This window comes from Podarcis liolepis, assembly GCF_965112155.1.
Source record: "Podarcis liolepis genome assembly, chromosome: 4".
In the NCBI taxonomy this organism is placed as follows: domain Eukaryota; kingdom Metazoa; phylum Chordata; class Lepidosauria; order Squamata; family Lacertidae; genus Podarcis; species Podarcis liolepis.
The window spans coordinates 66,686,133-66,712,170 of record NC_139558.1 but is presented as its reverse complement, the minus strand read 5'-3'; the positions used below and the strand labels follow the sequence as shown (position 1 = coordinate 66,712,170).

At 44.0% G+C, this 26,038-nt stretch overlaps 2 protein-coding genes across 6 annotated transcripts in view; one reads left to right on the top strand and one right to left on the bottom strand.

The window, feature by feature from the left end:
• Positions 1–3,739, top strand: part of CRYBG3 (crystallin beta-gamma domain containing 3) — a 61,117-nt gene extending 57,378 nt beyond the window's left edge. The window contains exon 22 of the mRNA XM_083498486.1: positions 650–3,739. Within this exon, the coding sequence (XP_083354612.1) occupies positions 650–738 (89 nt within the window). The 3' untranslated portion in view covers positions 739–3,739. The remainder of the gene's footprint in view (positions 1–649) is intronic.
• RIOX2 (ribosomal oxygenase 2) lies at positions 3,738–25,219 on the bottom strand. Of its 5 annotated transcripts, none has more exons than XR_014524971.1 (11): positions 24,946–25,219; positions 20,756–21,188; positions 15,055–15,174; positions 12,683–12,811; positions 11,477–11,580; positions 8,474–8,576; positions 7,517–7,682; positions 6,929–7,011; positions 6,472–6,576; positions 4,849–5,371; positions 3,738–4,702 (listed from the first exon to the last, which is right to left on the bottom strand). XR_014524971.1 is itself a non-coding variant. In XM_083498640.1 (10 exons), the coding sequence occupies exons 2-10, from the start codon at positions 21,182–21,184 to the stop codon at positions 5,213–5,215; spliced, it is 1,398 nt and encodes a 465-aa protein (XP_083354766.1). In that variant the 5' UTR covers positions 21,185–21,188; positions 24,946–25,219; the 3' UTR covers positions 3,738–5,212. The 5 variants fall into 5 exon arrangements, 3 of the variants coding, with proteins under 3 accessions (XP_083354766.1, XP_083354767.1, XP_083354768.1); XR_014524972.1 differs by lacking the exon at positions 24,946–25,219 and adding an exon at positions 24,770–24,903; XM_083498640.1 differs by having other exon boundaries at positions 3,738–5,371.
• Positions 25,220–26,038: the final 819 nt, after the last annotated feature.

The window sequence follows — 26,038 nt, the reverse complement described above, 5'->3', positions numbered from 1 at the left end:
GGCCACACCTCCCAGCCAGCCAATCGGCTGGCTGGGGGGGCGTGGCTTGCCCTATTTAGGACCGGAGCCACTTTATTTGCATATTCATGAGCTTATTTATTATTCATGAGCTTTCCCGGGCCCCCCCCAATATTTTTTCTAAGTCCGCGTCCCTGTGTCTGTCAGTATTTGCATTCCAAATTGCCATGCATACTTTAGGATCTCAGCTTAAGAATACAATTACCAGCACTTAATAATAGGGCCAGGGCATCAACAGAGTCTGGACAGACCCAGGCCTCACTGCAGCTTTAATACAACCACTTGTTCGCAGAATCATAAAGAAAACCTTTATAGATAGCAGCTCTTTGCACACTGGAAAGTTGTCCTACATAAGCTAGAAAAACAGAAAAAAATATAAGGCAAAAAAAATTTGCCTGAAATACACTGTGCAGGACTAATTAATTCTGGATCACGTGTATATATTGTCACCATCTTGCTTCCAGTTTAGCTTGAAAGAGGGTTTTCTAATGAAAACAATTTTAAAAATAGTTTTTAGGTGTTAACATTTTACAAGTACTGCACATTTAGTGCAATGGTAAAAATAGGCTTATAAATAATCAATAATGAATTGACGTGAACTATTGACCTTCTCAAATGTCTCTTATTTTAGGAGGATATTATTATGACAGGAGCCACATTGTTGTAAACCAGCTCGACACCAGCAAATGCACACAGATATGGGACTTCGAAATATTGTGAGTGTGTCTCACTCCACTATAAAGGCATTTTAAACTCTGAACAAATGTGGGATGAAAACACTGTTGAACAAACTACTGAAGTCACACAGCACTGGAGCGTGTTATAGAATGTGCCTGACTCTGCTAGCCAGGGAATCCAAAACTGTCACATGTTTTAAGTGGCAGTGGAATGCTGAATCTTATATTGTCGTCTTTACCCTTGTGAACAGATATACTACATAAGAGCAATGGCATATTCAGCAGAGTCCTATTAAGCAATAATGCTACAGTGGTGATTATGCAAACATTCTCTACTTGCTAATTATATGTTTTTTTATCCCCCTTTTCCTTATCATGTGAGAGCTAAAAAACAACAAAATTTTGAGCTGAAATGCATCTCCTATAGTTTTAAGCTACAAGTAGAAGCTTTTTGATTATTGCACTGTTTCCTCATATCTAGATATATCTCACTTTTGAAAAATTGAGTGTTTTGCCTCAGGTAAGTTTCATCATTGTAACTCAAAATGGCGATAAAACAAATGCTTTGAGAACTGTATATGAAAAGACAGTTTATTTAATGTTAAGCTTAGTGCTAATTCTCCATTCTCAGTAGTATTTTATTGCAGAGGAGAATTTATGTAAGAGATCTAGTGACTAGTTTAAACTATTCGCTAGCAGCTTGGTAATGCACAGAGCCTTGTCACAGAGAAATATTGGCAATGATTCAGATTTTGTATAGAACACTTTCTGCTGTTGTTCTAGTCTACCTACTGTAGCCACAATTCCAGCCAGTTAAAAATCAATGAGATTAAAAAGTGTTTAACTAGGGAGATTAAAGTATATGGTTGCTTTTTGCAGTGATTAACTTTGGCTGGATTGTGCCCTGGGTTTTTTTCTTTCCACTTATGAGTTATTAAAATCAGAACGCCAAAAGTGTTTGATAAACTTAACATAGCTCTAAGCCTTAGCGTAGTTCATCCACTAGAGAACAAGTCAACACCACGCATTCAGCTGTTTTCTGGAAAGTTGCACCAGCACTATTTGTACCACTTTACATATGCAAATTGTTGTGGGTTTTTTTATTTAAAAAAACCCTTTCCAAAAATACGGAAAACCTAAGTGTAAAAGGATATGAAAATTCCAGTTGAAGATAAATTCAGACTTGGGGCTCTGTTTTTGCTTATCCTGCAAGAACCTTTCTACTTTCATCTTTGCTCTTAGTTTTAAACTCAAACTTAAATTGGAACTGTGCAAAACAATGACTGAGTTTAAAACTAAATTTGCAGTCTAATACAGTTGTTCACTCCAGTGTATCTGGAGCCCCTAGTAATTAAAATCCTTCTGACTGGCTACTTTGGCAGGAAATGAGGAGCCACAGGACTGAATTTAGCAGAATTTTAACCACTTTTAAAGGGCTTGAGGTATGCAACCTCTTATGTCAATAAATGAAAATGGTGGCCACATGTTCAGGGCCTGTTTGCACATGTAGCTTTCCATGCAACTGTGTTATGCACCTGGAAGCTGGATCAGTTTGTTATTTCTGTGTACCTTAATGTATTTTTTGGAAACAATTGAACATCAAGCTTGAATAGCTAAAACCAAACGGTGTAAGACTAGATTTCTCATATTTGCTATAGCTGCATAGTTAAGGAAAAGGTAAAAACTTTGGAGGAAAACCTCTATTTTTATAATGAAGATATGGCATTCTTAATATATTAACATCTACCTAAGGGCTTGAGCCACAACTCTGCTGCATTGTGCCATCAACCACATGCATTCTGGAGACACAACTGACCTTGCCACATCTCCTGTCACTGGTTGCAGAAGCAGCAGAGGCACCCTGGGCCGCAAACTGTTGCAGTAGCTCACACCAGTAACAGCAGCCTTGATTGGCTCTTGCACAACCTCTACCAGCAGTTCAGTCTTCGTATCCTAAAAAACCTAGTTTTTCTAGAACCAAGGGAGCTATACAAGGTGAAATGCTGCATATGTGTGTATGCACTGCATCCTAATAAGCACTTTAGATTGTAAAATAAATAATACACCTACTTTTTCATTTTTTACATCACTAGGATCTTTAAATGTATTTTCATCTGAAGCACTTATTTAATAGATGGAATTTGTGTATGCTAAAATCAAACAATTCTGAAACTACATTTAACACTTTTTTTAAAAAGTGCTTTCAAGCCGATGTAAAATCCAGTCAACCTCAAATAAGATGCTCTGATTTGGTGTATCAGTGTTATGTAACTATGACTACAATAAAAACCCCACTTAGTGGGAGTAAGCCTGATTCAACAGGAATCTAAGCAAGCATGAATGGAGTTGCACTCTTAAGCGCAGCAGACTTTTAGGATACAGTCATACCTTGGAAGCCGAATGCCTTGCCAGTTGAACGTTTTGGCTCCCGAAAGCCGCAAACCCGGAAGTGAGTATTCCGGTTTGTGAACATGCTTTGAAAGCCGAACATCTGACGTGGCTTCCGATTGCATGCAGAAAGCTCCTGCAGCCAATCAGAAGCCGTGCCTTGGTTGCCGAACAGATTCCGTTTGGCTTCTAAGGTACGGCTGTATTTGCTCTAGTCCCACCACAGGCACAGCTCCCGAAAGTGAAGGACTTACAGACTGGTGCTTTGAAAGACCAGTAACTTTATTAGACATGGTGGTATTGGGGACCAAAACAGCTCTATTGCACCTGTGGGACTATTTCTGTCCACAAGGCTTGTACCCACAAAGACACAATACTTGAGCTGTAGAGTTTAGAGGGTCATTCTGACTGGAATGTACGTATGTATATTTAATGTATATAAAGTGTTAAAGGATAGAAGGGGTGGATTGCCTTTATCCTGATCATGGTATATTTATCACAAACTGCAATACTATTTTTTTTTTAATGATGCAAGGGAGAATTCCCCCCCAAAAAACCAGAATGCCAGTTATCACATTTTGTCCAAAAGTGACCTTATATATAGTGTATATAGTTGACATTTCTCTGTGCTATTGAATTAAAAATACTTCAAAATAGTATCAGCAGTTTTATTTTCGTTACACGAGATGTACTGCTTTGTTTTCTGAGTATCAATTCAAACCTTCATTATATAAAGGTAGCTTTAAGCTACCTTGTGGTGCCAAGCCATTACAAGGAAACTTGCATGATAAATACAAGATCACAGTATTTAAGAAAAAACAACAGTCACCCTAAACTGTAAAGGACAGCAGCAGACAAAAACAATAGAACAGACAATGCTTTGCATTTGGGGGTGAGGTGGGCAAGAATGTGGTAAAGGCCTCCTGGGTTTTGTTCACAACACCGGTACAGAATTGTAAGGATGAAGGAGCATTAAAAACATATGCCCCACATACTGATCTATGGGAGGTGCTGCCCAGATGTTATTAATTGATCAATGAAGCAAACTGAACCATGTGGTAGTTTTCCATCCAGTTGTTGGCTGGCTAGAAAGGAAGGCAAACGATAAAGTGTGCGAGAACCACAATTGTTTCAGTCTCTCACCTCCCACGGTGCAAGCTCACACAATAGGCAAATGCGAAAGACACAACCCACAGTGGATGCCTTAGCCTACCAAACAAGGAGGAAGCGTCACAGTAAGTAACAATGTTCCATTCTTACTTATTGTGGTGCAATACTGTTATCACATTTTTATGTGTGTCTGGTTCTTCTCAATTTATACACCTTGAATAGTTACACCCAGGTAACTCTGTATCATTTGGCTTGGGCAGATAGTTATAAAGTGGCTTCTGCTCCTTTGTGCTTTTACTGTTGCTTTTTCATGCAACTAATTACATGATGCATCCTTTATGAGATGCAGTGCAGTTGGCTGGCTTTTTCTATACAACAAAGCACACTTTGACCCCCAAAAAGGGCCGTCACTTTTATGTTTGCAGCCCATGGCACTATCCACAATTTGGGGTGTCACTGACTTTCGTATGACAAGACCAGGCCGCCTTACTTTAGGTGTACAGTGGTACCTCGGTTTAAGAACAGCCCTGTTTACGAACGATTTGGTTTACAGTCTAAGAACGGAAGCCAACCGGTGGGAGGCCTCAGTTTAAGAACGGACTTCTGGAACGGATTAAGTTCGTAAACCGAGGTACCACTGTACTTATGTCACTACTGAAACCAAGAAAAGCATGAACCATTCATTTCTACTTTGCACCAGGGATGCTTATCTCCCACTGCCTTGGGAGTCCAACAACACCTTGAGGGCCACAGCTTGCCCATTTACCCTTCTCTTTGTTATTTTTATGTTCAACAAACCTAGTAGCACCCTTACTCCCTATGCATACAAAAACTATGTAAAAAGCCTTTGTATGCCTGAGGTAATGTTTTGCTGTTTCTGTGCAATGGCAGATTTAAGCACTTTTAACTTTGGCTGGCTGGTGCCTTAGTTCCCTTCTATTTTAATTTAAGGGCACACTTGATTCTCCCAGCAACATCTAAGAGACCTATGAGTACTTAACTTTGACTGGATCATGCCTCTAGACTACTTCAATGAGCGATTCACTCCACAATGATACCACCAAGTTCTCTTTTTCTGCATCTGAAGTCAGATTCACTTCTTTAACACGGACAGTGTTACCGCTCCAAATTTGCTTCAACGCATCCATATGTGAGAGCGGAAATCGTAACCCATGAGTCTATAAAGAAAGATAGTGTGTGTGTTATTAACGCCATATTAAACTAAACATTTGACACATTTCATGCTCACCAGTATGAATAATATATCCTGGGCCATTAGTTACTGCTGTTATGCAGATGAACACAGTTACTATAAATCTATCAACACGTTTCTATATTACATTGACTAGGCTAGCTAAATGCAACCTCCAGACACACAGGCAATATACCGTATTTTTCGCCCCATAGGACACACTTTTTCCCCTCCAAAAATGATGGGGAAATGTGTGCACGTCCTATGGGGCGAATGCAGACTTTTGCTGAAGCCTGGAGAGCGAGAGGCATCGGTGCACACCGACCCCTCTCGCTCTCCAGGCTTCAGGAAGCTATCCGCAAGCCCGGTGGGAGTTCCCGTGGGCTCACAAGGCTTGCGGGCAGCAGCCTGCAGCCCCCACGAGTGTCCGCAAGCCTTGCGTGCCCGGCAGAAGGTCCCGCCCGGTGTGCGAGGCTTGGGGCGGCAGCCTGTCGCCCGAAGCACAGAGAGCCCTGCGGAGGGCTCCCCGTGCTTTGGGAGAGTGTCTGCAAGCCTTGCGCGGCCGGCAGGAGGTCCCGCCAAGCGCGAGAGGCTTGGGGCGGCAGCCTGTCGCCTGAAGCACGGGGAGCCCTCCAGAGGGTGCCCCGTGCTTCAGGCAGGTGAGCGCAAGGCTTGGGGCGGCAGCCGGGGGGGGGGGGAATATATTTTATTCATTTCCCCCCCCAAAAAAACGAGGTGCGTCCTATGGGCCGGTGCGCCCTATAGGACGAAAAATACGGTATGCTGAATATCAGTTACCACCTTCATACTACACCTGTGGGTTTTTGGAGATCTGGCTGGTTACAATTGGGACAAAGTAATGGAGTAAATGGGTCCTTGGTCTGACCCAGCAGCGTTCTCATTTTGCCAACAAAATGTACACAGCTTTTAAAACCGACAAACCCAAACAGCAGTCTGGCAAAAACTTAACGTACTGCTGACCAGCACCAAGTGTGGAGAGGGGCTAGAAGAGACAGATCTGGAAATAAGGAATTTCCACATGGACTTCATCAATAACTGACCTAACAAGCAGAATTAAAAACAAACCTCTGCTATTCCATCCTCATTCATATCCTCATCCCCCATCATATGGACTTCCCTCTTGTTCTTTAAAGAGTGATAGACAAAAATCATTTCTTCTCGAGACTCTTCCTAAAAAACAAGAGAAAAACAGATAATACATTGTATTTATCAATCAACATCAAAGCACTTGCAAAACTCCTGCTCCATTCTACCATAACTTTAGAAGCCTCACCTTTCTTACTTTTTAGCAGTAGTAATTAGGAAATTCCTTAGCTAAGGCCAGCACCTGGTTATATTTCAAAGGCTGTCTTTGAAACACTAACGAAACACTAACACTTTCCCTTTACAAAACAGAACTGAATTGCTATAATGTCAGAGCAAATCCCAGTCACATGCTGTGGGATTCAAGCAGCCTAAAAATAACATACACCCAATTCCTCACTGAAAAGCAAGTCTCTACAAGCACTTCCTCTGTACTCACCAAAAGGTCTGGTTCCACTGTAATTACTGTGTAGTCTTTAAACCGTAACCTGATTGTACTGTCTATTTTTGGTAGTGCTCCACCTAGACAAGGAAGAATAGCAATATTAGTTAAGTGAGAGGAGCAGCAAGCTAGCCTGTGCTGCTTACATCTCTGACTAAGAGCAGGTGCAGAAGTTAATGCAGTTGGCTAGTTCTTGTAAATATCTCCTTAGTTCAGTCAGCTAGTATGTACAGTATAACAGCTGAAGCAGAGTCATGGAAGATCACATGCTATTTTCCTAATTAGAAAAAAATGCAAAATGCCATCTATCACTGATGTAGCTGCTGCAGTATAATCTAGGTCCCTCTTAAGATGCTAATTGAAATATCAAAAAAAGGAAAGAAGGGAAGGGAATCTTCAGAAATGTAACATCTGTACAGGCTCTCTGAACCAATCCAAACATTAAACTAATCTATGGCCCGGTTCCATATGTAATATATGTAAATATATTTTTATTGTACAGTTTACTGCTACATCTATGGAACAAACTGTCTTCCCAGTCCCCACACATTATGAAAAGCACCCTCTGCAAACTTAAAATGTTACCTGGAGCCAGAGAGTCAAAGCTAGTCCCCAAGAAAGGAGGTAATCTGTTCATAATGAAGTCTTTTTTCATGTCGGATGACCTCAATTCTCTACCATTTTCCAGACGGTCTGCAAGGCATCTCAGGAAGCCACTTAATTGCTTGGATGAATCAGATAAATCCGCCTTCTAAAGAAAAAGACCAAAAAGAATTTATGCTAGTAGTTAGAAACACGATCCTAATTTACTTGAGAATGCAATCCAAAGATCTCCAGGCATTACAGATGTTGGCTCCCAACCTTATTTTGGTCATTATAAGCTGTTTTAAATAGTTTTTAATATTGTGCAATATTGTGTTTTAATATTAATGTTGTGTTTTATTGTTGCAACCCAGCCTGGGACCTTAGGGTGAAGGGCAAATAACAATTTTGTAATCATCATCACCTGCTGTGCTGGGACAGAATTGCAAAGGCAAGATTTTTTGAACAAACAAGTGTTTGGTTTAACTCTTCTTCCTGTAGCCAGTTATGGGAAGGCAGCAGTGGCTAAGTTACATAGACTCAAATGCCACATTATGAAAACATAAAATTTGGTATTAATTTGGATTTAGTGTTCTTCTTTGAAAGCTACTGGGTCAAGCTACAGATGGCATCTTGAATGCTAGCAATTAGCTCTCTTTATTACAAGACCCATAACAAAACTCTGCAGTTTTGCCTACACTTGCTGGGACTATTATAGGTGCCAGGGAGCAGCTTGTGAACTGTTTGGTTTAAAAAGCTTTCTGGCTTAGTTTTGCAAACAAATGTGACCGCGCAGTAAAGAAGATCTGCTGCTAAGAAACAAGGCTGACCTCTTCCAACATTATGAAACTACTAGTGGAGATTATGGGAGTTACTCTGTGTTTAAAATGGTGGCTATGCACTTTTCCTCTGACAGCAAGCACACACTGCTGTTCATTTTCTTTATCGCTGCATCTTTACCATCAGTAACTGCCTTGGAATGCTCTTCCGAAAGTCAACATCCTCTTTCGCCGTATCCAACACTAGTCCAGGAACCACGTCCAGCAAAAAATCTCTCCAAGAGCTGCCATACAAGGGGGAGGGGAGGGAAGCAAAGGCATTAATGCCAAGCCAGTTAATTCAGAGCAATGTTTCTTGCCGAGGATAAAGAGAAAGCAAAACTGGTTTTGAATGTCAAGGGCTCATCCAGCACATCCTATTAACCCACATGGACTGAAACTGAGAAAGTTTAGGAAAGATACTATCATATGTGTACTCATATCCTAGGTGATCAGGAAATATAGTCTAATTCTTTAAGGGCATCCTAAGGAAGCATAGGTCATTGACAGGCTGATAGCTACAAGAGCCTGAAAGATGCTCCACTTGCATTGCTTAGGATAGTGTAACACAGCTTCAGTGTGGCCTCCTGTACAGAAAAAGCAGGTAGGTGAGAAACAGCATGGAAAAGTCTAATGGATTAAATTGTCCACCTCAACAGAGGTAAGTAGGTAGGTGGGAAAATAAATAAATAAACAAACCATATTTTTCTGTCTATAAGGCACCCCATGTATAAGACGCCCCTATTTTGGGGGACTCCAATTTAAGAAAATAGGGGGAGATGGCCCCCATGTATAAGACATACCCAAATTTTGGACATTATATTTTAGGGGGGAAACATAGTCTTATACACGGAAAAATATGGCATTTATTATCCCACCCCTTTTCCCCTGGTGGCACTCAAGGCCGCTTACAGATAAAAATAAGAACTGCTAAAAACATAGAAAAATAATCCCTGAAATACAGTTAAATATTGATAGAATTAAAAACTATATAACATCTGTTTAAAACATACCAATAATTACAATAAATATAGCATGGGACCAGCCCTTTCATTAAAAGCAGTCAATTCCCCAAAGCCCAAAGGCTTTCACTTGCTGGGGGAAGGACAGTCTAGCTTCTCTAGGGAGGGAGTTCCAGTCTGGAAGCAGCCACCGAGTCTGCAACAAGTGTGCCTGTGAGGGTGGCAGGATTGAGAGAAGGGCCTCCCCAGGAAGATTCATATGAGGGAATCTGATACTTCAGATAGCTTGAACCTAAGCCATATTGGGCTTTATAGGTGATAAGAAGCACTTTGAATTGTGCGCTGAAACAGGCCAGTAGCCTGTGGAGCTGTTATAACAAGGGAGTCGCCTGCTCCCTATAACCAGTCCTGGTCAGCAATCTGGCTGTAGCTCTTTGAGCCAGTTGACGTTTCTGAACACTTTTCAAAGGTGGCCCCCACATAGCGTGTTAGAACATGATGTAACTAAGGCTGTGGCCAAATCAGACATCTTTTATGGAACAGGTGCGGCTGGTGCACCAGCTTTACCTGTGCAAATAAATGCACTCCTGGCCACCACAGAGACCTGGGCATCCATATTCAGAGCTGAATCCAGGAGAAAACCCTAACTGCAAACCTGTGTTTTGGGGGCAAGTGTTTTGCCCATCCAGCATGAGCTGAATATCTGTTCTGCCTTCTGACTGACCAAGAGCACCTCTGTCTCCTTTGGATTAGGTTTCAATTTGTTCACCCTCATCCAGTCCATTAATGATGACAGACACTGGTTCAGAACCTAGAGCGCTTCTTTGGATTTAGGTGGAAAGGAGAAGTGACAAACACCTTAATCCAGGGAATGTGATCTGATCAAGCCAGCATTATAGTTGGGTACCCCTCCCTGGGATGGGCCATTAATTATTATTATTAATTACCCACCCTTCACCTTAAGGTTCCAGGGCAGGTTACAACATCAAAACACATCATAACTCAAGATTAAAAACAGTTTAAAACAACATACAACTACAGAAATAAGGCGGGCCTTAAAAATATACATCTCAAGTGTCAAAAGGCAGGGTAAAGAGGTGTGTCTTAAACATTTGCTGGAAGTTATATAATGAAGGTGACAGGCAGACCTCTGTAGGAAAGGAGTTCCACAACTTTGGGGCTGCCAGAGAATGCTCTCTCCTGTCCTTTGTCCTTCTGAAGGAGGAGGAACTAGCCAGAGGGCTGCCTAGGAGTCTACAACGACCACAGAGTTGCAAATGCCAAATCTCCACAGAAGAAACAAAGAGTTTCGTGACAAGGCCAATTAGCACTGTGGCTATTCTACATGACGTTCATGGTACCACAGCATGGAAATCTCTTCCTGAACATATTCAGTACAAACATGCTTTGAAGCGAAGTACCATGGGCTTCAAAAACCAGCTGTTCTGTTGCTTCTGGTCCCAACTGTTCTGTTGCTTCTGGTCGCAACTTAACTATAGTTCCATTTGCTGCTGAATCAGTCTTTGATTTTTTTAAAAAAAAATCACTTTGCTGCCTCCAGCTATGTTTACTACATGAACAAAAAACCCCAGCATGAAACCCAGGACCTGACTTCATTATTCCCCTACTTCTTCACTGCCTCCCATTCTTGTCTCTAAATCCCTGCTTAATGTAGCAGAGATTCTTGTTCCAATTAAGGATTTTGCCTATTGGAAAGACATGAGGGATGATGGGAGTTGTAGTTCTGCAACATCTGGAGGGCCGAAGGTTCCCCACCCCAGATCTTCTAAGCTAATACTATTTCCCTTAAGAACAAAACAATGAATGTTTTATGTTGCTTTATGTCAGAGGTGTCCAAACTTTCTCCAAAGAGGGCCAGATTTGATGAAGTGAAGGGCCGTGAGGGCCGACCAAAGGGCTGACCAAAATCGTTGAGCTTTTTTTAGGATTCAAATAAACTGCCACAGGGGCCAGATTAAACCAACCAACAGGCCGGATTAGGGCCCCCGAAACAGATTTTGGACGTGCCTGCTTTATGTAAACTGGTTAGCTTGGCTTAATTAAGCGGTATAGAATATAAATCTTCTATAGCTAAAACAAAATAAAAATAGCTTGCCAGATTCATTTAGTTTAAAGTCACTGACAAGAAAACTCATACATGAAGAATAAGGCAGAGTGCTTACTTGTTCTGATAGGTGCTGATGGTCACATGAGTAGAATGCGATATCCCAGGAGGTGTGTCAGCTTGATGTATGGTCCCCCTTGGAAAATATAGCAGGTCTCCTGGCTGGAAGAAAATGTGGGCAGGACAGTTAAAAATAAATTATTTTTACAGTTTATTAAGGCTACGCTGCTGTGCTTGCAAAATAAAGAAAAATTACTCTCTCAATAACAAAAACAGCTGAATAGACCATTCTGTCATGTTACAGAATTTTCCCCATTTTCATGTAGAGCTGTGCTGCAGACATCCAAAATCCTACAGCCAAGCTACATGGACTGTTAGAAACCTACTTTTTTATAAAAAAAAGAAAAAAAGGGGGGGGGAGTGAATAGTATTTAAGTTGGCTTACAATGATCAATACTAAAAAGGCAGAGCAGCAGGTACTAGGCCAAAGCAGCAGATAAAACACACTGCGCAGCACTAAATAACAAATGCAGAAAGCTTCAGAAATGCAAAAAACAACAAAGTACAATTAATTCAGACTAAGCAATAAAATAAGAACTATAAGACAGCAGCAAAGCAAACTGAAACAAAGCAATTGTTTCATTGATAGGTACAGTGGTACCTCGGGTTAAGAACTTAATTCGTTCTGGAGGTCCGTTCTTAACCTGAAACTTTTCTTAATGTGAGATACCACTTTAGCTAATGGGGCCTCCCACTGCTGCTGTGGCGCGATTTCTGTTCTCATCCTGAAGCGAAGTTCTTAATCCAAGGTACAATTTCTGGGTTAGCAGTCTGCAACCTGAAGCGTCTGTAACCCGAAGTGCCACTGTATTAATCCTGGAAGTGTGTAAATTTACACGATATTCACTGCAGTTTACTACAGATGCATGAAGCATTGCCAGCTGATAGAAGCTCACAATACTACCCAAATTTAAATCAACTTCCAAAATGGGACTGCTAAATAACAAGAACAACACCAGGACACATCTGTGCCCTCTCATTCTCCTAATAGTGGAAAGGCTTGTATGAAGTGATGCTGGAAAATGTGACTGAAAGGAGAGGCATAGCGGAATAAGCCATGTCAAACAAGACAACCAATCTCTCTCTTTAAGACCTAGAGGGGACAGGCAAACTTATTCGCCAACAGCGAGCTAACTATGTCAAGGTCTTAGACATTTTCTTCATCTATAGTTCAGGCACCCAGAGGTGTTTCTGACACGAATACCTTTAATATGAAGTCGTGTGTTGGGGTCCCTATCTTCTCCTCGGGCTCAGTGTTGTATTCTTGAGCTAAATGTACAGTAGGCTTATAGAGTCGCCAGTGCTTCTTTCCTTCCAACTGCAGGATAAACACCTGCAAAGACCGTAAGTCAGTAAGCATCAAAAAGCTTCACCGTTCCTCAGACTTCAGCTAAGTTCACTACGGAATAAATATTTGTTGCGAGTGAGTTCTTTATTCAGAACAGAATACTTGTAAATGTTGAAAGTAGTACTAGGTTTTATTTTGAACAGAATCCACATGTGATATGTGCACGCATCATCCATGTACTATTGTGGAAGCATGTAATGACTTCCACAAAATTAATCACAACACAGAGAAACCAGTAGGAGAACACTTCAATCTCCCAGGACATTCTATACAAGATCTCAAAGTAGCTGTCTTATTACAAAAGAATTTCAGAAATAGACTGGAAAGAGAAGTTGCTGAATTGCAACTTACAGTGGTGCCTCGCAAGACGAAATTAATTCGTTCCGCAAGTTTTTTCTTCTTGCGAGTTTTTCGTCTTGCGATGCACGGTTTCCCATAGGAATGCATTGAAAATCAATTAATGCGTTCCTAGGGAAACCGCCTTCAGACCAGGTCCGGGGACAGTCTGTCCCCCGACCTCTTCTGAAGGCTGGGGGGGGGGGGGAACAAGGGCTTTTCTTCCCACCCCCAGCCTTCAGAAAGCTGTTCTGAAGGCTGGAGGTGGGAAGAAAAGCCCTTCTTCCCACCTCCCGCCCCGCAAGCTCCGGGGACAGGAGGGCTTTGCTGCCGACCGCCAGCATTTTAAAAGCCCCTGCTGTCCCGGGGCGATTTTAAAATGCTGGCAGGCGGGAGCAGAGAAGCAGCCCCCTGCGACCCTCTCCCGGCTGGAGAGGTGACGTGCGCCTATGGCAGGAGCCTCCATAGGCGCGCGTCACCTCTCCAGCTGGGAGAGCGCGCGCGAGGCTAAAGCAGCCCCCTGCGACCCTCTCCCGGCAGGAGAGGTGACGTGCGCCCATGGCAGGAGCCTCCATAGGCGCGGGTCACCTCTCCAGCTGGGAGAGCGCGCGGGGGGCTAAAGCAGCCCCCTGCGACCCTCCCCCGGCTGGAGAGGTGACGCGCGCCTATGGCAGGAGCCTCCATAGGCGCGGGTCACCTTTCCAGCTGGGAGAGCGCGCGGGGGGCTAAAGCAGCTGGAGAGGTGACGCGCGCCTATGGAGGCTCTTGCCATAGGCGCGCGTCACCTCTGCAGCCGGGAGAGGGTCGCAGGGGGCTGCTTTAACCCCGCGCGCCCTCTCCCAGCTGGAGAGGTGACGCGCGCCTATGGAGGCTCCTGCCATAGGCGCCCGTCACCTCTCCAGCCGGGGGAGGGTCGCAGGGGGCTGCTTCTCTGCTGTCCCGGGGAGATTTTAAAATGCTGGGGGTCGGCAGCGAAGCGTTCGCTCCCGCCCGCCAGCATTTTAAAATCTCCCCGGGACAGCAGAGACTTCTCTGCTGTCCCGGGGAGATTTTAAAATGCTGGGGGTTGGCAGCGAACGCTTCGCTCCCGCCCGCCAGCATTTTAAGATCGCCCGGGGCAGCGGAGAAGTCTCCGCTGTCCCGGGAAGGCAGGCGGGGGGAGCAAAGACTTTTGCCCCCCGCCGGCCTTCAGAAGAGGTCCAGGACCTCTTCTGAAGGCCGGCTGTGGGCGAAAGTCTTTGCTCCCGACCGGCAGCAATTTAAAACAGGTCCCCGGAGATTTCCCTATGGGCTTTCGTCTTGCGAAGCAAGCCCATAGGGAAATTCGTCTTGCGAAGCGCCTCCAAAACAGAAAACCCTTTCGTCTTGCGGGTTTTCCGTCTTGCGAGGCATTCGTCTTGCGGGGTACCACTGTATTACCAAACTTAAAACCATGGAGAGACCTGGTCTGAATAGGGACATTGGATTCTTATCTCATTATGCATGATAAAGCTATTTTTAGCCATCTGACCCCTTGCTTTTTCCTGGAAGACCAATTGCAGTCATTAACAGTAGTCACCAGGTTTACCACACCTATCAGCCGATCACACATTCTGAGTAATATTCTGAGTAATACCCCTCCCCACCCTCTCACTATATATAAGGGTCTGGTGACTTCTGTTTCAGTGTATCTGAAGAAGTGTGCATGCACACGAAAGCTCATACGAATAACTAACTTAGTTGGTCTCTAAGGTGCTACTGGAAGGAAGGACTTTTTATTTTTATTTTTTATTTTTTAAATTTTATTTTGTTTCGACTACAGCAGACCAACACAGCTACCTACCTGTAACTTAATTTTACTTTGCGAAACTCTTGCAAACAAGAAACGTACTGGCCGTTGTGGGTCCTCTTACCTCAACATCATCATAGTGTGGTGGCAGGCCTTGGGACCCTGGAGGGGTAATGTAAACATTAGATCCAACCAATGAGCCGAAGTAGCATTCCAGCTTCTCCTGGATTCTCCAGAGCTCATCCTAAAAAGAAAAAGAAAAAAGGAGGGAAGAGACAGAGAAACAGCTAACAATGCCAAGGCAACCTCCATTATTCTCTTCATATTTACCCATTATATTTGCACTCTAGTTGTTCCAAAAACATGTATCACTCTAAACAAGATGTCTGCCTGACCTGCTTTATAAAAGGTCAGAAGAATAAAAGAGTGCAACTTTCCCACAGGGAAAGTGTGTCTGTTGCACACACAGGCATTCATACAGCTGCTGCATTATCTGAAAACATGTCAGCAAGCTAGGTGAGAAGTAGGCAGAAAACAGAAGTTCCAACACATGCTAAATTCAGTCTCCTTCCTTAGATCCAGTGTAAGTGGTTTCAAGATGCCTGCCAATGCAAACCTCAATTAAGCCACTTATACAGGTAACAATATACAACTACATAGAATCATAGAATCATAGAATCATAGAGTTGGAAGAGACCACAAGGGCCATCGAGTCCAACCCCCTGCCAAGCAGGAAACACCATCAGAGCACTCCTGACATATGGTTGTCAAGCCTCTGCTTAAAGACCTCCAAAGTAGGAGACTCCACCACACTCCTTGGCAGCAAATTCCACTGTCGAACAGCTCTTACTGTCAGGAAGTTCTTCCTAATGTTTAGGTGGAATCTTCTTTCTTGTAGTTTGGATCCATTGCTCCGTGTCCGCTTCTCTGGAGCAGCAGAAAACAACCTTTCTCCCTCCTCTATGTGACATCCTTTGATATATTTGAACATGGCTATCATATCACCCCTTAACCTCCTCTTCTCCAGGCTAAACATGCCCAGCTCCCTTAGCCGTTCCTCATAAGGCATCGTTTCCAGGCCTTTGACCATTTTGGTTGCCCTCCTCTGGACACGTTCCAGTTTGTCAGTGTCCTTCTTGAATTGTGGTGCCCAGAACTGGACACAGTACTCCAGGTGTGGTCTGACCAGAGCAGAATACAGTGGCACTATTACTTCCCTTGATCTAGATGCTATACTCCTATTGATGCAGCCCAGAATTGCATTGGCTTTTTTAGCTGCCGCGTCACACTGTTGGCTCATGTCAAGTTTGTGGTCAACCAAGACTCCTAGATCCTTTTCACATGTACTGCTCTCAAGCCAGGTGTCACCCATCTTGTATTTGTGCCTCTCATTTTTTTTGCCCAAGTGCAATACTTTACATTTCTCCCTGTTAAAATTCATCTTGTTTGTTTTTGCCCAGTTCTCTAATCTGTCAAGGTCGTTTTGAAGTGTGATCCTGTCCTCTGGGGTGTTAGCCACCCCTCCCAGTTTGGTGTCATCTGCAAATTTGATCAGGATGCCCTTGAGTCCATCATCCAAGTCGTTGATAAAGATGTTGAATAAGACTGGGCCCAAGACAGAACCCTGTGGCACCCCACTAGTCACTCTTCTCCAGGATGAAGAGGAACCATTGATGAGCACCCTTTGGGTTCGGTCAGTCAGCCAGTTACAAATCCACTGAGTGGTAGCATAGTCAAGACCGCATTTTACCAGCTTCTTTACAAGAATATCATGGGGCACCTTGTCAAATGCCTTGCTGAAATCAAGGTAGGCTACATCCACTGCGTTCCCTTCATCTACCAGGCTTGTAATTCTGTCAAAAAACGAGATCAGGTTAGTCTGACATGACTTATTTTTCAGAAATCCATGCTGACTATTGGTGATCACAGCATTCCTTTCTAGGTGCTCACAGACTGTTTGCTTAATGATCTGTTCCAGAATCTTCCCTGCTATTGATGTCAGACTGACTGGGCGGTAATTATTTGGGTCCTCTCTTTTCCCCTTTTTGAAAATAGGGACAACATTTGCCCTCCTCCAGTCTGCCGGGACTTCGCCTGTTCTCCAGGAATTCTCAAAGATGACTGCCAGTGGTTCTGAGATCACATCTGCCAGTTCTTTTAATACTCTTGGATGCAGTTCATCTGGCCCTGGAGACTTGAATACATCTAAACTAGCCAAATATTCTTGTACTATCTCCTTAGTTATTCTGGGCTGTGTTTCCTTTGCTGAATCATTTGCTCCAAATTCTTCAGGTCGGACATTGTTTTCTTTATCGGAGAAGACTGAGGCAAAGAAGGCATTGAGGAGTTCAGCCCTTTCTGTGTCCCCTGTTTGCATTTCACCATCTTCTCCTCTGAGTGACCCCACTGTTTCTTTGTTCTTCCTTTTGCTACGAACATACCCATAAAAGCCTTTTTTGTTGCTTTTAACCTCTCTAGCAAGCCTGAGTTCATTCTGTGCTTTAGCTTTTCTGACTTTGTGTCTACACGTGCTGGCTATTTGTTTGAATTCCTCTTTGGTGGTTTCCCCCCTTTTCCATTTTTTGTACACATCCTTTTTTAATCTTAATTCATTTAAAAGTTCTTTAGATAGCCACCCTGGCTTCTTTAGGCATCTTCCATGTTTCCGTCTCATTGGTATTGCCTGACGTTGTGCTTTTACTATCTCCCTCTTAACAAACTCCCAGCCATCATGAACTCCCTTTCCTTTTAGTATTGCTGTCCATGGGATCTCACCCAGCACTTCCCTAAGTTTTATGAAGTCGGCTTTCTTAAAGTCAAGAAATTGAGTCCTAGTATGCTTGGCTGCTCCTTTCCGCTGTATAGTAAACTTCAGAAGAGCATGATCACTCGCGCCTAATGATCCTTCCACTTCTACCCCACTAACCAGGTCATCAACATTGGTTAGGACCAGATCTAAAATGGCTGTTCCTCTTGTTGCTTCTCCCACTTTCTGGACAATGAAGTTGTCTGCAAGGCCAGTGAGGAATCTGTTTGACCTTATGCTCTTGGCTGAGTTTGACGTCCAACAAACATCCGGGTAATTGAAGTCCCCCATTACTACTATCTCCCTTCCTTTTGCATGCTTGGCCATCTGTTCCAGGAAGGCATCATCTATGTCCTCCGTTTGGCTTGGGGATCTATAGTAAACTCCCACAATGAGGTCTCTGTTATTCTTCTCTCCCTTAATTTTGACCCAAATGCTCTCACTTTGGCTTTGAGGTTCTAAATCTTGGATCTCTTCACAGGTATACACATCCCTGACATATAACGCCACTCCTCCTCCTTTCTTGTCTGGTCTGTTTCTCTGAAATAGATTGTATCCCCCCATTATTACATTCCAATCGTGGGACTTATCCCACCAGGTTTCAGTGATGCCTATTATGTCATATTTAGTTTGCTGTACCAAGAGCTCAAGCTCATCTTGTTTATTTCCCATGCTTTGCGCATTAGTGTACAGACATTGAAGTCCATTAATTATTCCCCCGTGTCTCTTATTTAATGATTTTTTCCTCCCACCACTAGGTCCGTGTGCTGCTTGCTCCATTTGGTCTATGACATTTGGATGATCATCTTCATTAATTGATAAGACTCCTACCTTCAGGAGCACTGTCTCCCTCCCCCACATTAGTCAGTTTAAAGCCCTCCTGATGAGATTTCTGAGATTTTTGGCAAAAACATTTCTCCCAACCGTTGTGAGGTGCAGCCCATCACTTGCCAGAAGTCCATCTTCAAGAAACTGCAGTCCGTGATCTAAGAATCCAAACCGTTCCTGTTTACACCATTTGCGAAGCCAGCTGTTCACTTCCACTATTTTCCCCTCTCTCCCTGGGCCACGTCGTTCAACTGGGAGGACAGACGAGATGACAATTTGTGCATTTAGTTGCTTCAATTTCCTGCCGAGAGCCTCATAGTCTCTTTTGATCTTCTGGAGGCTATTGCTTGCAGTGTCATTGGTTCCCACATGAACCAAGAGGAAGGGGTATTTGTCAGTGGGTTTTATGATTCCTTGCAGTCGTTCAGTTACATCTTGGATCTTAGCCCCGGGGAGACAGCACACTTCCCGAGACATCTTGTCAGGCCCACAGATCACTGCTTCTGTTCCCCTCAGTAGGGAATCCCCTATCACCACTACACGCCTCCTCTTGGGTTTGGTCGGGGTTTTTCCATGAGCTGTCCGTTCCAAGGTCGCCTGCACATTCCCTGAGGACTGACTTTGCTGCTCGTCTTCATATACCTGATCGACTGTAATGAGGGAGAGATCCTCAAATGGAGTCTGCTCTTCGTCCTCCATGCTAGGGGAGAGGACCTCCTGTTCTGCATAGTGTTGCTGGGCCATCCCTTCCAGCCAACCAAATCACTGCTCCTTTTTGCTTTCCCTTCAAATAAAGTTATTTTTATTGAAATGAATCGAGTTGTGCAAGCCAATGTCTGCTTACTCAATGAAGCTTTTCCAGCCACAGACATCCCCTGACTCTCCACTCCAGGTAGCTGTCAGGAAAGGCCTTGGATGTGTGGCATGGAAGACTATAGTATAGTGGGAGCACGGAATCTGCAAAAATCAAGTAGAAGCAGCTTGCACAAGCTCAGGCACTAGCACATTAACTGCAGTGTTTCCTTATAAATCTATTTGTTTAGTAACTTCATTATACAGATTTTTTAAAAGGGCTCATTGCTTCATTTCAAAAAATAGGCTACTGGGATATGAGTATGTAACATTTGAGTTTATAGAATATTCTCATGCACTGTCATAATTCCATAATCCACAAATTGAATTTGAATAGCAAACAAAAAGCAATTGTTTGTACTATATATGTATCTTGTTCCCTCTCATCATATGTTACACTTCCTCTTTACCCTACAGCAATTATTAACATATAATTTATGTATCAGATAATCCAATGATGATGATATGAAACCAGTATTTCTAGTGTACAAATGAGAATGGTTCATGATGTCTTTTGAGTTAGCATCCTCAGGGGAATCCCTAAGTTTGCTGAAGCAAGAAGAGAGAGAAAATCCCTAGTGGCCTAATAAGCACAGACTAAGAAAGGAGTGCCTGGTGTGCTCTGGTCCATGGGGCCACGAAGAGTCGGACACGACTAAACAACTAAACAACAATGCTCAGGAGCTACAAAATGCTGGACAGATGTGTGTGTCAGAAAACCTGGGGCAGAGGAGGGGACAGAAATGGCAAAGAATGACCTGAAAGAAGACTAAGCCAGTTAGACCACACTGCAACATTTTATTTTATTTTTGGTCCCACCTGTTATACTTTAATCATGATTCTGTAAGGGAATTCTCCTGAAAACAATCTGTAGTTCGTACACAAAAGGAATACTAATTTCTACCTGGCATTCACTCACCTCTTCCAAAGGTGACTTTTTCCTCCCAAAGACTCAGAAGGACATCCTGAATCATTCTTTCTTCTACACTAGAAATACCGTTTTTATATCATCATCGAAGTTCTAAGAGCCCATGTTTTCTGCAAGACTGCAAGATGTTTTAGGTAACGGAACTAGCCAAAAGGCAATATATTATGCATTTGCTTGGGAATAGGATGTTTACGAATTAGGACTGATATACAACAAACAATATAAAAACGGAGTAATTTATGGCTTCTCAGTCAGTTTAGCAGTGTCCCTGGACTCTTCAATCTAGGTTGGCAACAGCTGATTGTAAGAGAGGATAGGCTCATAGTCCCACAGCCTACTCCCTAAATTTCCAGAATCCCAGATTAAAACTCCAAAAGCAGCCAACAACAACAGACACCTGATGGATCTTACCTTAAATCTCTGGGGCTGGTGAAATTGTATTGTAGCCTTTTTCTGGTCAAAGTCTTTCTTCAGCTGCTCATAGCTGACTTTGCCATCTTTGTTAAAAATCTTTTTTTTCCCATTCATACTTCTGCAGACATTAATGTCCCTCCCATAGTACAAACCCTCTTTGACCATGTCTTTCAGGTCAGTTAAGTGAAAAAGAGACTCGTAGTACAATGCCACAGAAGGCTCCTCTCTCTGAAGCAGCAATGGCTTCTGCTCCCAATATTCTCTGAAAAATTCATCTTGTTTGACAGGAAAGATCAAACTTTCAAATACGCTCTCTGGATGGTCACATTTCATAAGCCAAGGGGAGATTGCTTCCACTTTTGCTTGTTTACATGGCAAACGTTGTTCCTTCTCTGTTGCAGCTCGTCTCCCTCCTTTCTTGGGCATGGTCCTGCATAAAGTAGCAAAAACATTAAGGGTGCCTCTAGAGAATCACTATTTTGCAAAAGAAATTCAACTTTAGCTTGTTGCAATTAAAGTGGATTAAGGCACTATGTTACCCTAGCGCAAGGTATCCATTTAAAAACAACAACAAAACAGACTTTTTGCAGTTAGGAAAGTGAGAGGAAAATGCACTGAAAAGTGTGGGGTGACTGAATGATTAACAGGAAGTGTAAACACCTTGGAAGTGAATCAGGATGAATGTGCGTTGTACAACTGTCCCATGAACAAATGCTCAAAAAGACCAGATATAATCTAACCTCCAAGTAAGCTTTGTGCAAGCAAATCAGGATAAATGATGAATAAGCAGGAGGAGGAGCCCTATGTCTGAGGTAAGACCAAGTTCAATCACACTCCTATGTGTGCACAGAACTGCAGCCTGGGTAAACCAGCTGAGGATTGGACCATCAAAAGGGGTGGCCAGGTTTGCACCTATTAAATTGCTCAAGGTCTTTAAAACAAAAATATTTTGAAGAGTGCCAAAAGGACCTTTTCAAACTGAGAGTGGTAAAATGGCAAATACAATTCAATTCAAACAATGTACAGTGATACATGTAAGACAAAAAAAAAAAAACCCTTAACTTCACATATACGTTCATTAGATCTGAACTGATGATGTCAATGAATCTGACACCAAATATGTATATTTAAGGGCAAGTCAGTATCACCTTATTAAAATATGTCAAAATTATCTCATACTACATATATGAAAGTCGGCTAACTGGAAACTCTGTTCTTTTCCAGAGGCAAATAGATTGAGAAGACACTGGGTGATGTACATGTATGCATAGATTAGTCTTAACTGGTTTGCTTCTGCATGAGATATTCCCTTTAGCATTTTTTTTCCTAATACAGCTCACAGCTCCTCTTCTAGGTTTTCAAAACACAGGCTTTTGGAAAAACTTAATCACATCTCAGCAGGGTCACCTCAGCTCATCAAGCCTCCATTATCAGATTGCATGCATGTTAGTTTTAAGATAAAGCTTTTAAAATTCTGCTCTGTTTTGAGTCCCAGAGATCCCATGACATTTTCTGTGACAATGGCAATTGCCTGATGTCCTCAATCCACCCTCCCATTCTCTCTGCTGGGAGAACACTGCCTGCTTGTTAGCAGCTGGTTTCAGCTAGGGAGTAGCGTTAACAATGCCACAGAAACACTTCGTGGAAAGCATGTTGAGATTTTGGAGCTCAAAGATATTACACACACATCACCATTGCACCATTTAGCAACCTATGCGGTCCCCTGGGCAGGCAAGGTAATTCATTAAACATTAGTTCATTTTCCGTTCCACTACATCTTAAACTAAATATTTTAATGGGTACCACTTTATGTCCCCCTGCGTTTAAACCTACTTAAAAGCTGCAGGAAAATGGGGTTAACAGGAACAGACAGATGCATATGTAAAATAGGGAGGGAGAAAGGAGACAGCGATAATGCTTCCTTGCAAATCTTTGAGGAGGCCCAATCAAAACATTAACAAGCTAAGGATGCGCATCACTGCTGTGCAGTATTTGGAAACGAGCTATTTCAGAATAAGCAACACTCTAGTGTTTTGAAACAGCCCTTTCTAAAAACAGCAGCATGTAATTCTTACCAATTTATACAGCACTTTTCATGTTCAAAGAACTTTATTAGTATATTTATTTGCCACCCTTATTCCATCCCAGAATTCAGTCTGTTTAGTCCTGTCCAAGCACTGATCAAGCCCAGGTCTACTTAGCTCCAACGAATAGTATGCATTTTGTGTACATCATTTCAGTAAACCTTGCAATTAAGATGCATTGTTGCGCCATATTGCAAATGGGTGAATGTACTTGCAGAAGACCACACAGCAGTCTCACTGCTGAGCTGACATTTGAACAGTGAAACGGGATAGGTAACACACGTACCCATATTTTCCACAGGATAGTCATAAATATCCAAGCAATGGTAGCTATCTCCACAGCGATTCAAATCAATTTGTTCATAACCAAGTAAGCAGAATACAGTTGTTTATTTAAGGGGAGTTGGGGAACTTACAGCACGTGCCCCACGATTTTGTTGGGTGTGCGTTTTCCATAATTCTTGACTACTGAGGCTGGCTGGGGCTGATGGGCATGAAGAAGGTAGGAACCTAGAGCATGCTGCTTCCGGCCAAAGGGCATGTACAGTAATCCACTACAGTGGTACCTCGGGTTACAGACGATTCAGGTTACAGACTCCGCTAACCCAGAAATATTACCTTCAGGATGAGAACAGAAATCGTGCAGTGGTGGCGCAGCAGGAGGCCCCATTAGCTAATGTGGTGCTAACAGTTTCAGGTTAAGAACAGACCTCCAGAACAAATTAAGTTCTTAACCCGAGGTACCACTGTACAGTCATACTTCATGTTACATTTGCTTCAGGTTGCGCATTTTCAGGTTGCGTCCCACGGTGACCCGGAAGTACCGGAAAGGGTTATTTCCGGGTTTCACCGCTTGCGCGTGTGCAGACACACAAAATGACGTCATGCACATGTGCAGAAGCAGCGAGTCGTGACCCATGCTTGCGCAGATGCAGGTTGCGTTCTTTTCAGGTTGTGAACAGGCCTCCGGAATGGCTCCTGTTGGCAACCTGAGGTAGCACTGTACAGTGGTGCCTCGCAAGACGAAAAGAATCCGTTCTGTGATTCTCTTTGTCTAGCGGTTTTTCCGTCTTGCAAAGCAAGCCCATTGACGGATTAGCGCTATTAGCGGCTTATTGGATCAGCTGATAAGCGGCTTAGCGGCTTAGAAAAAGGGGGGAAGGGGGGGGAACCGCAGGAACTCGCAAGACATTTTCGTCTTGCGAAGCAAGCCCATAGGAGATTCGTTTTGCGAAGCACCTCCAAAACGGAAAACTCTTTCGTCTAGCGAGTTTTCTGTCTTGCGAGGCATTCGTCTTGCGGGGCCCACTGTATTCTGTTCTCTCAGTGGCCGACCAGATGCAGAGTCCGAGGGCAAGTGTGCTCTCCTTGTGTTAAGTCCAGCAATATCTGGAGGGCCTCAGGTTCCCCATCCCCAAATAAGGAGGGAAAGCGACTGTTGTGTGGAGGAGGCCCACCGCCTTCCACACAGCAGACCCTCTTGTTCTCATGCCCCGCAGAAAACCTCCTCCCCTCGCCTTAAAAAACAAACCCAAAGGTTTTCCCAACTGCATCCTTTTCTCTTAGAGGCACAAGGGAACTTGCCCACAAGAGCAGCTGCAAATTGGCAGCGTATTCGAGCCCCTCGCGCCAATATCCACGTGCACCGGCACGTTCCTAACTGGATCCCAGCAGAAAGTCCAGCCGGGCCCTCGCCTCCTTGGAATTCATGCAGAAGCTTAGGCTAGGCTTCCAAAACGGGAATTTTCTAAGAAATGAAGCGACGGCGGCTACCAAAGATAAGCAAAGAGCCGGCCGAGAATCACGCGGCTGCTCTTCTTAATGGTAGGGGGGGGGGGTGTTCTAGATTTGCAGCACGTCGGGATACGGCCATACAGAGTACCCAGTGCTGACGGTGCATTAGCAGCGGCGACTAGATGCAAGTTACCACGTTGCTGTGGGGTTAGGCTGCTGGAATGGGCGTCCTGCCCAGGAAGAGCATGGCCGGCCTCGCCTCACACGGCAATAGAAGACGGAGAAGAAGGGAGCGGAGCCATTTCTGTGGCGGAGGGTGGGGAGACCCGCAGGTGCTCTTCGGGCAGCCGCCCCTCGCTTTATACCGACCTGCTTGGGCGCGCGGAGAGTGACACGTGCGCTGCAGCGTGAGCAGAAGCTGCCCCTCCACGCGTTTCCTGTGCGGGAGGAGGGAGAGTCGCCTTCCTTCCCTTCTCCTCCCTCCCACCCGCCTGCCTCTCTCCTATCGCGGGAGACTTGTTGCTTTTTGCCCGCCTCCCAGACAGAGCAAGGCGGGGCGGTCGCGGAAATAAGCGCTTTCTTGTGACGGCGGCGTTAGGACTTGTTCCCTTGTGCCGGTTTAGCCGCCGTGTGGACGCGCAGGGAAAGCGCAGCCTTCTCACTGCACCCCCTTCAGGCTCAGGGGTGTGAGCGCGCGCTCTCTCTGCACCGGTTGTATTTCTGCCACAAAGGAACGAGCTATACGAAGGGAAGACGCTCCTAATGAGATTTTTTAAAGGCTGAGGGCGTGGTAGGAGAGAAGAGCACCTTAGCTCCCTTTTTTTTCGGCCCTCACGCACGCCTACGCCTGTTTTATGCACCTGGGATAATACACTCTTATCAGTGCTAAAAGGGCGTTGCAGGAGCATCAGGCAAAGGCTAAAACTGCACAGAGAGAAGCCACAGCAATTAAGTTGTGTAATGCGATGATAACTCTGTGCTGTTATTAAAAGTGTCCCTTTCGGCATAACAAGGAGACAGTTTCGCAAAAGAAAAGCGGGAGCGTAGCCAGGATTTTTGTGGGGGGGCAGTGATTGGTCAGTTTAGTATTTCAATTGTTTTACTTGGCGCTGTGGGTTAAACCTGAGAGCCTAGGACTTGCCGATCAGAAGGTCAGCGGTTCGAATCCCCGCAACGGGGTGAGCTCCCGTTGCTCGGTCCCTGCTCCTGCCAACCTAGCAGTTTGAAAGCATGTCAAAGTGCAAGTAGATAAATAGGTACCACTCCAGCGGGAAGTTAAACAGCGTTTCTGTGCGCTGCTCTGATTTGCCAGAAGTGGCTTAGTCATGCTGGCCACATGGTTCCTCTTCATCCTGGAGAAGAGTGACTAGTGGGGTGCCACAGGGTTCTGTCTTGGGCCCGGTCTTATTCAACATCTTTATCAACGACTTGGATGATGGACTCAAGGGCATCCTGATCAAAT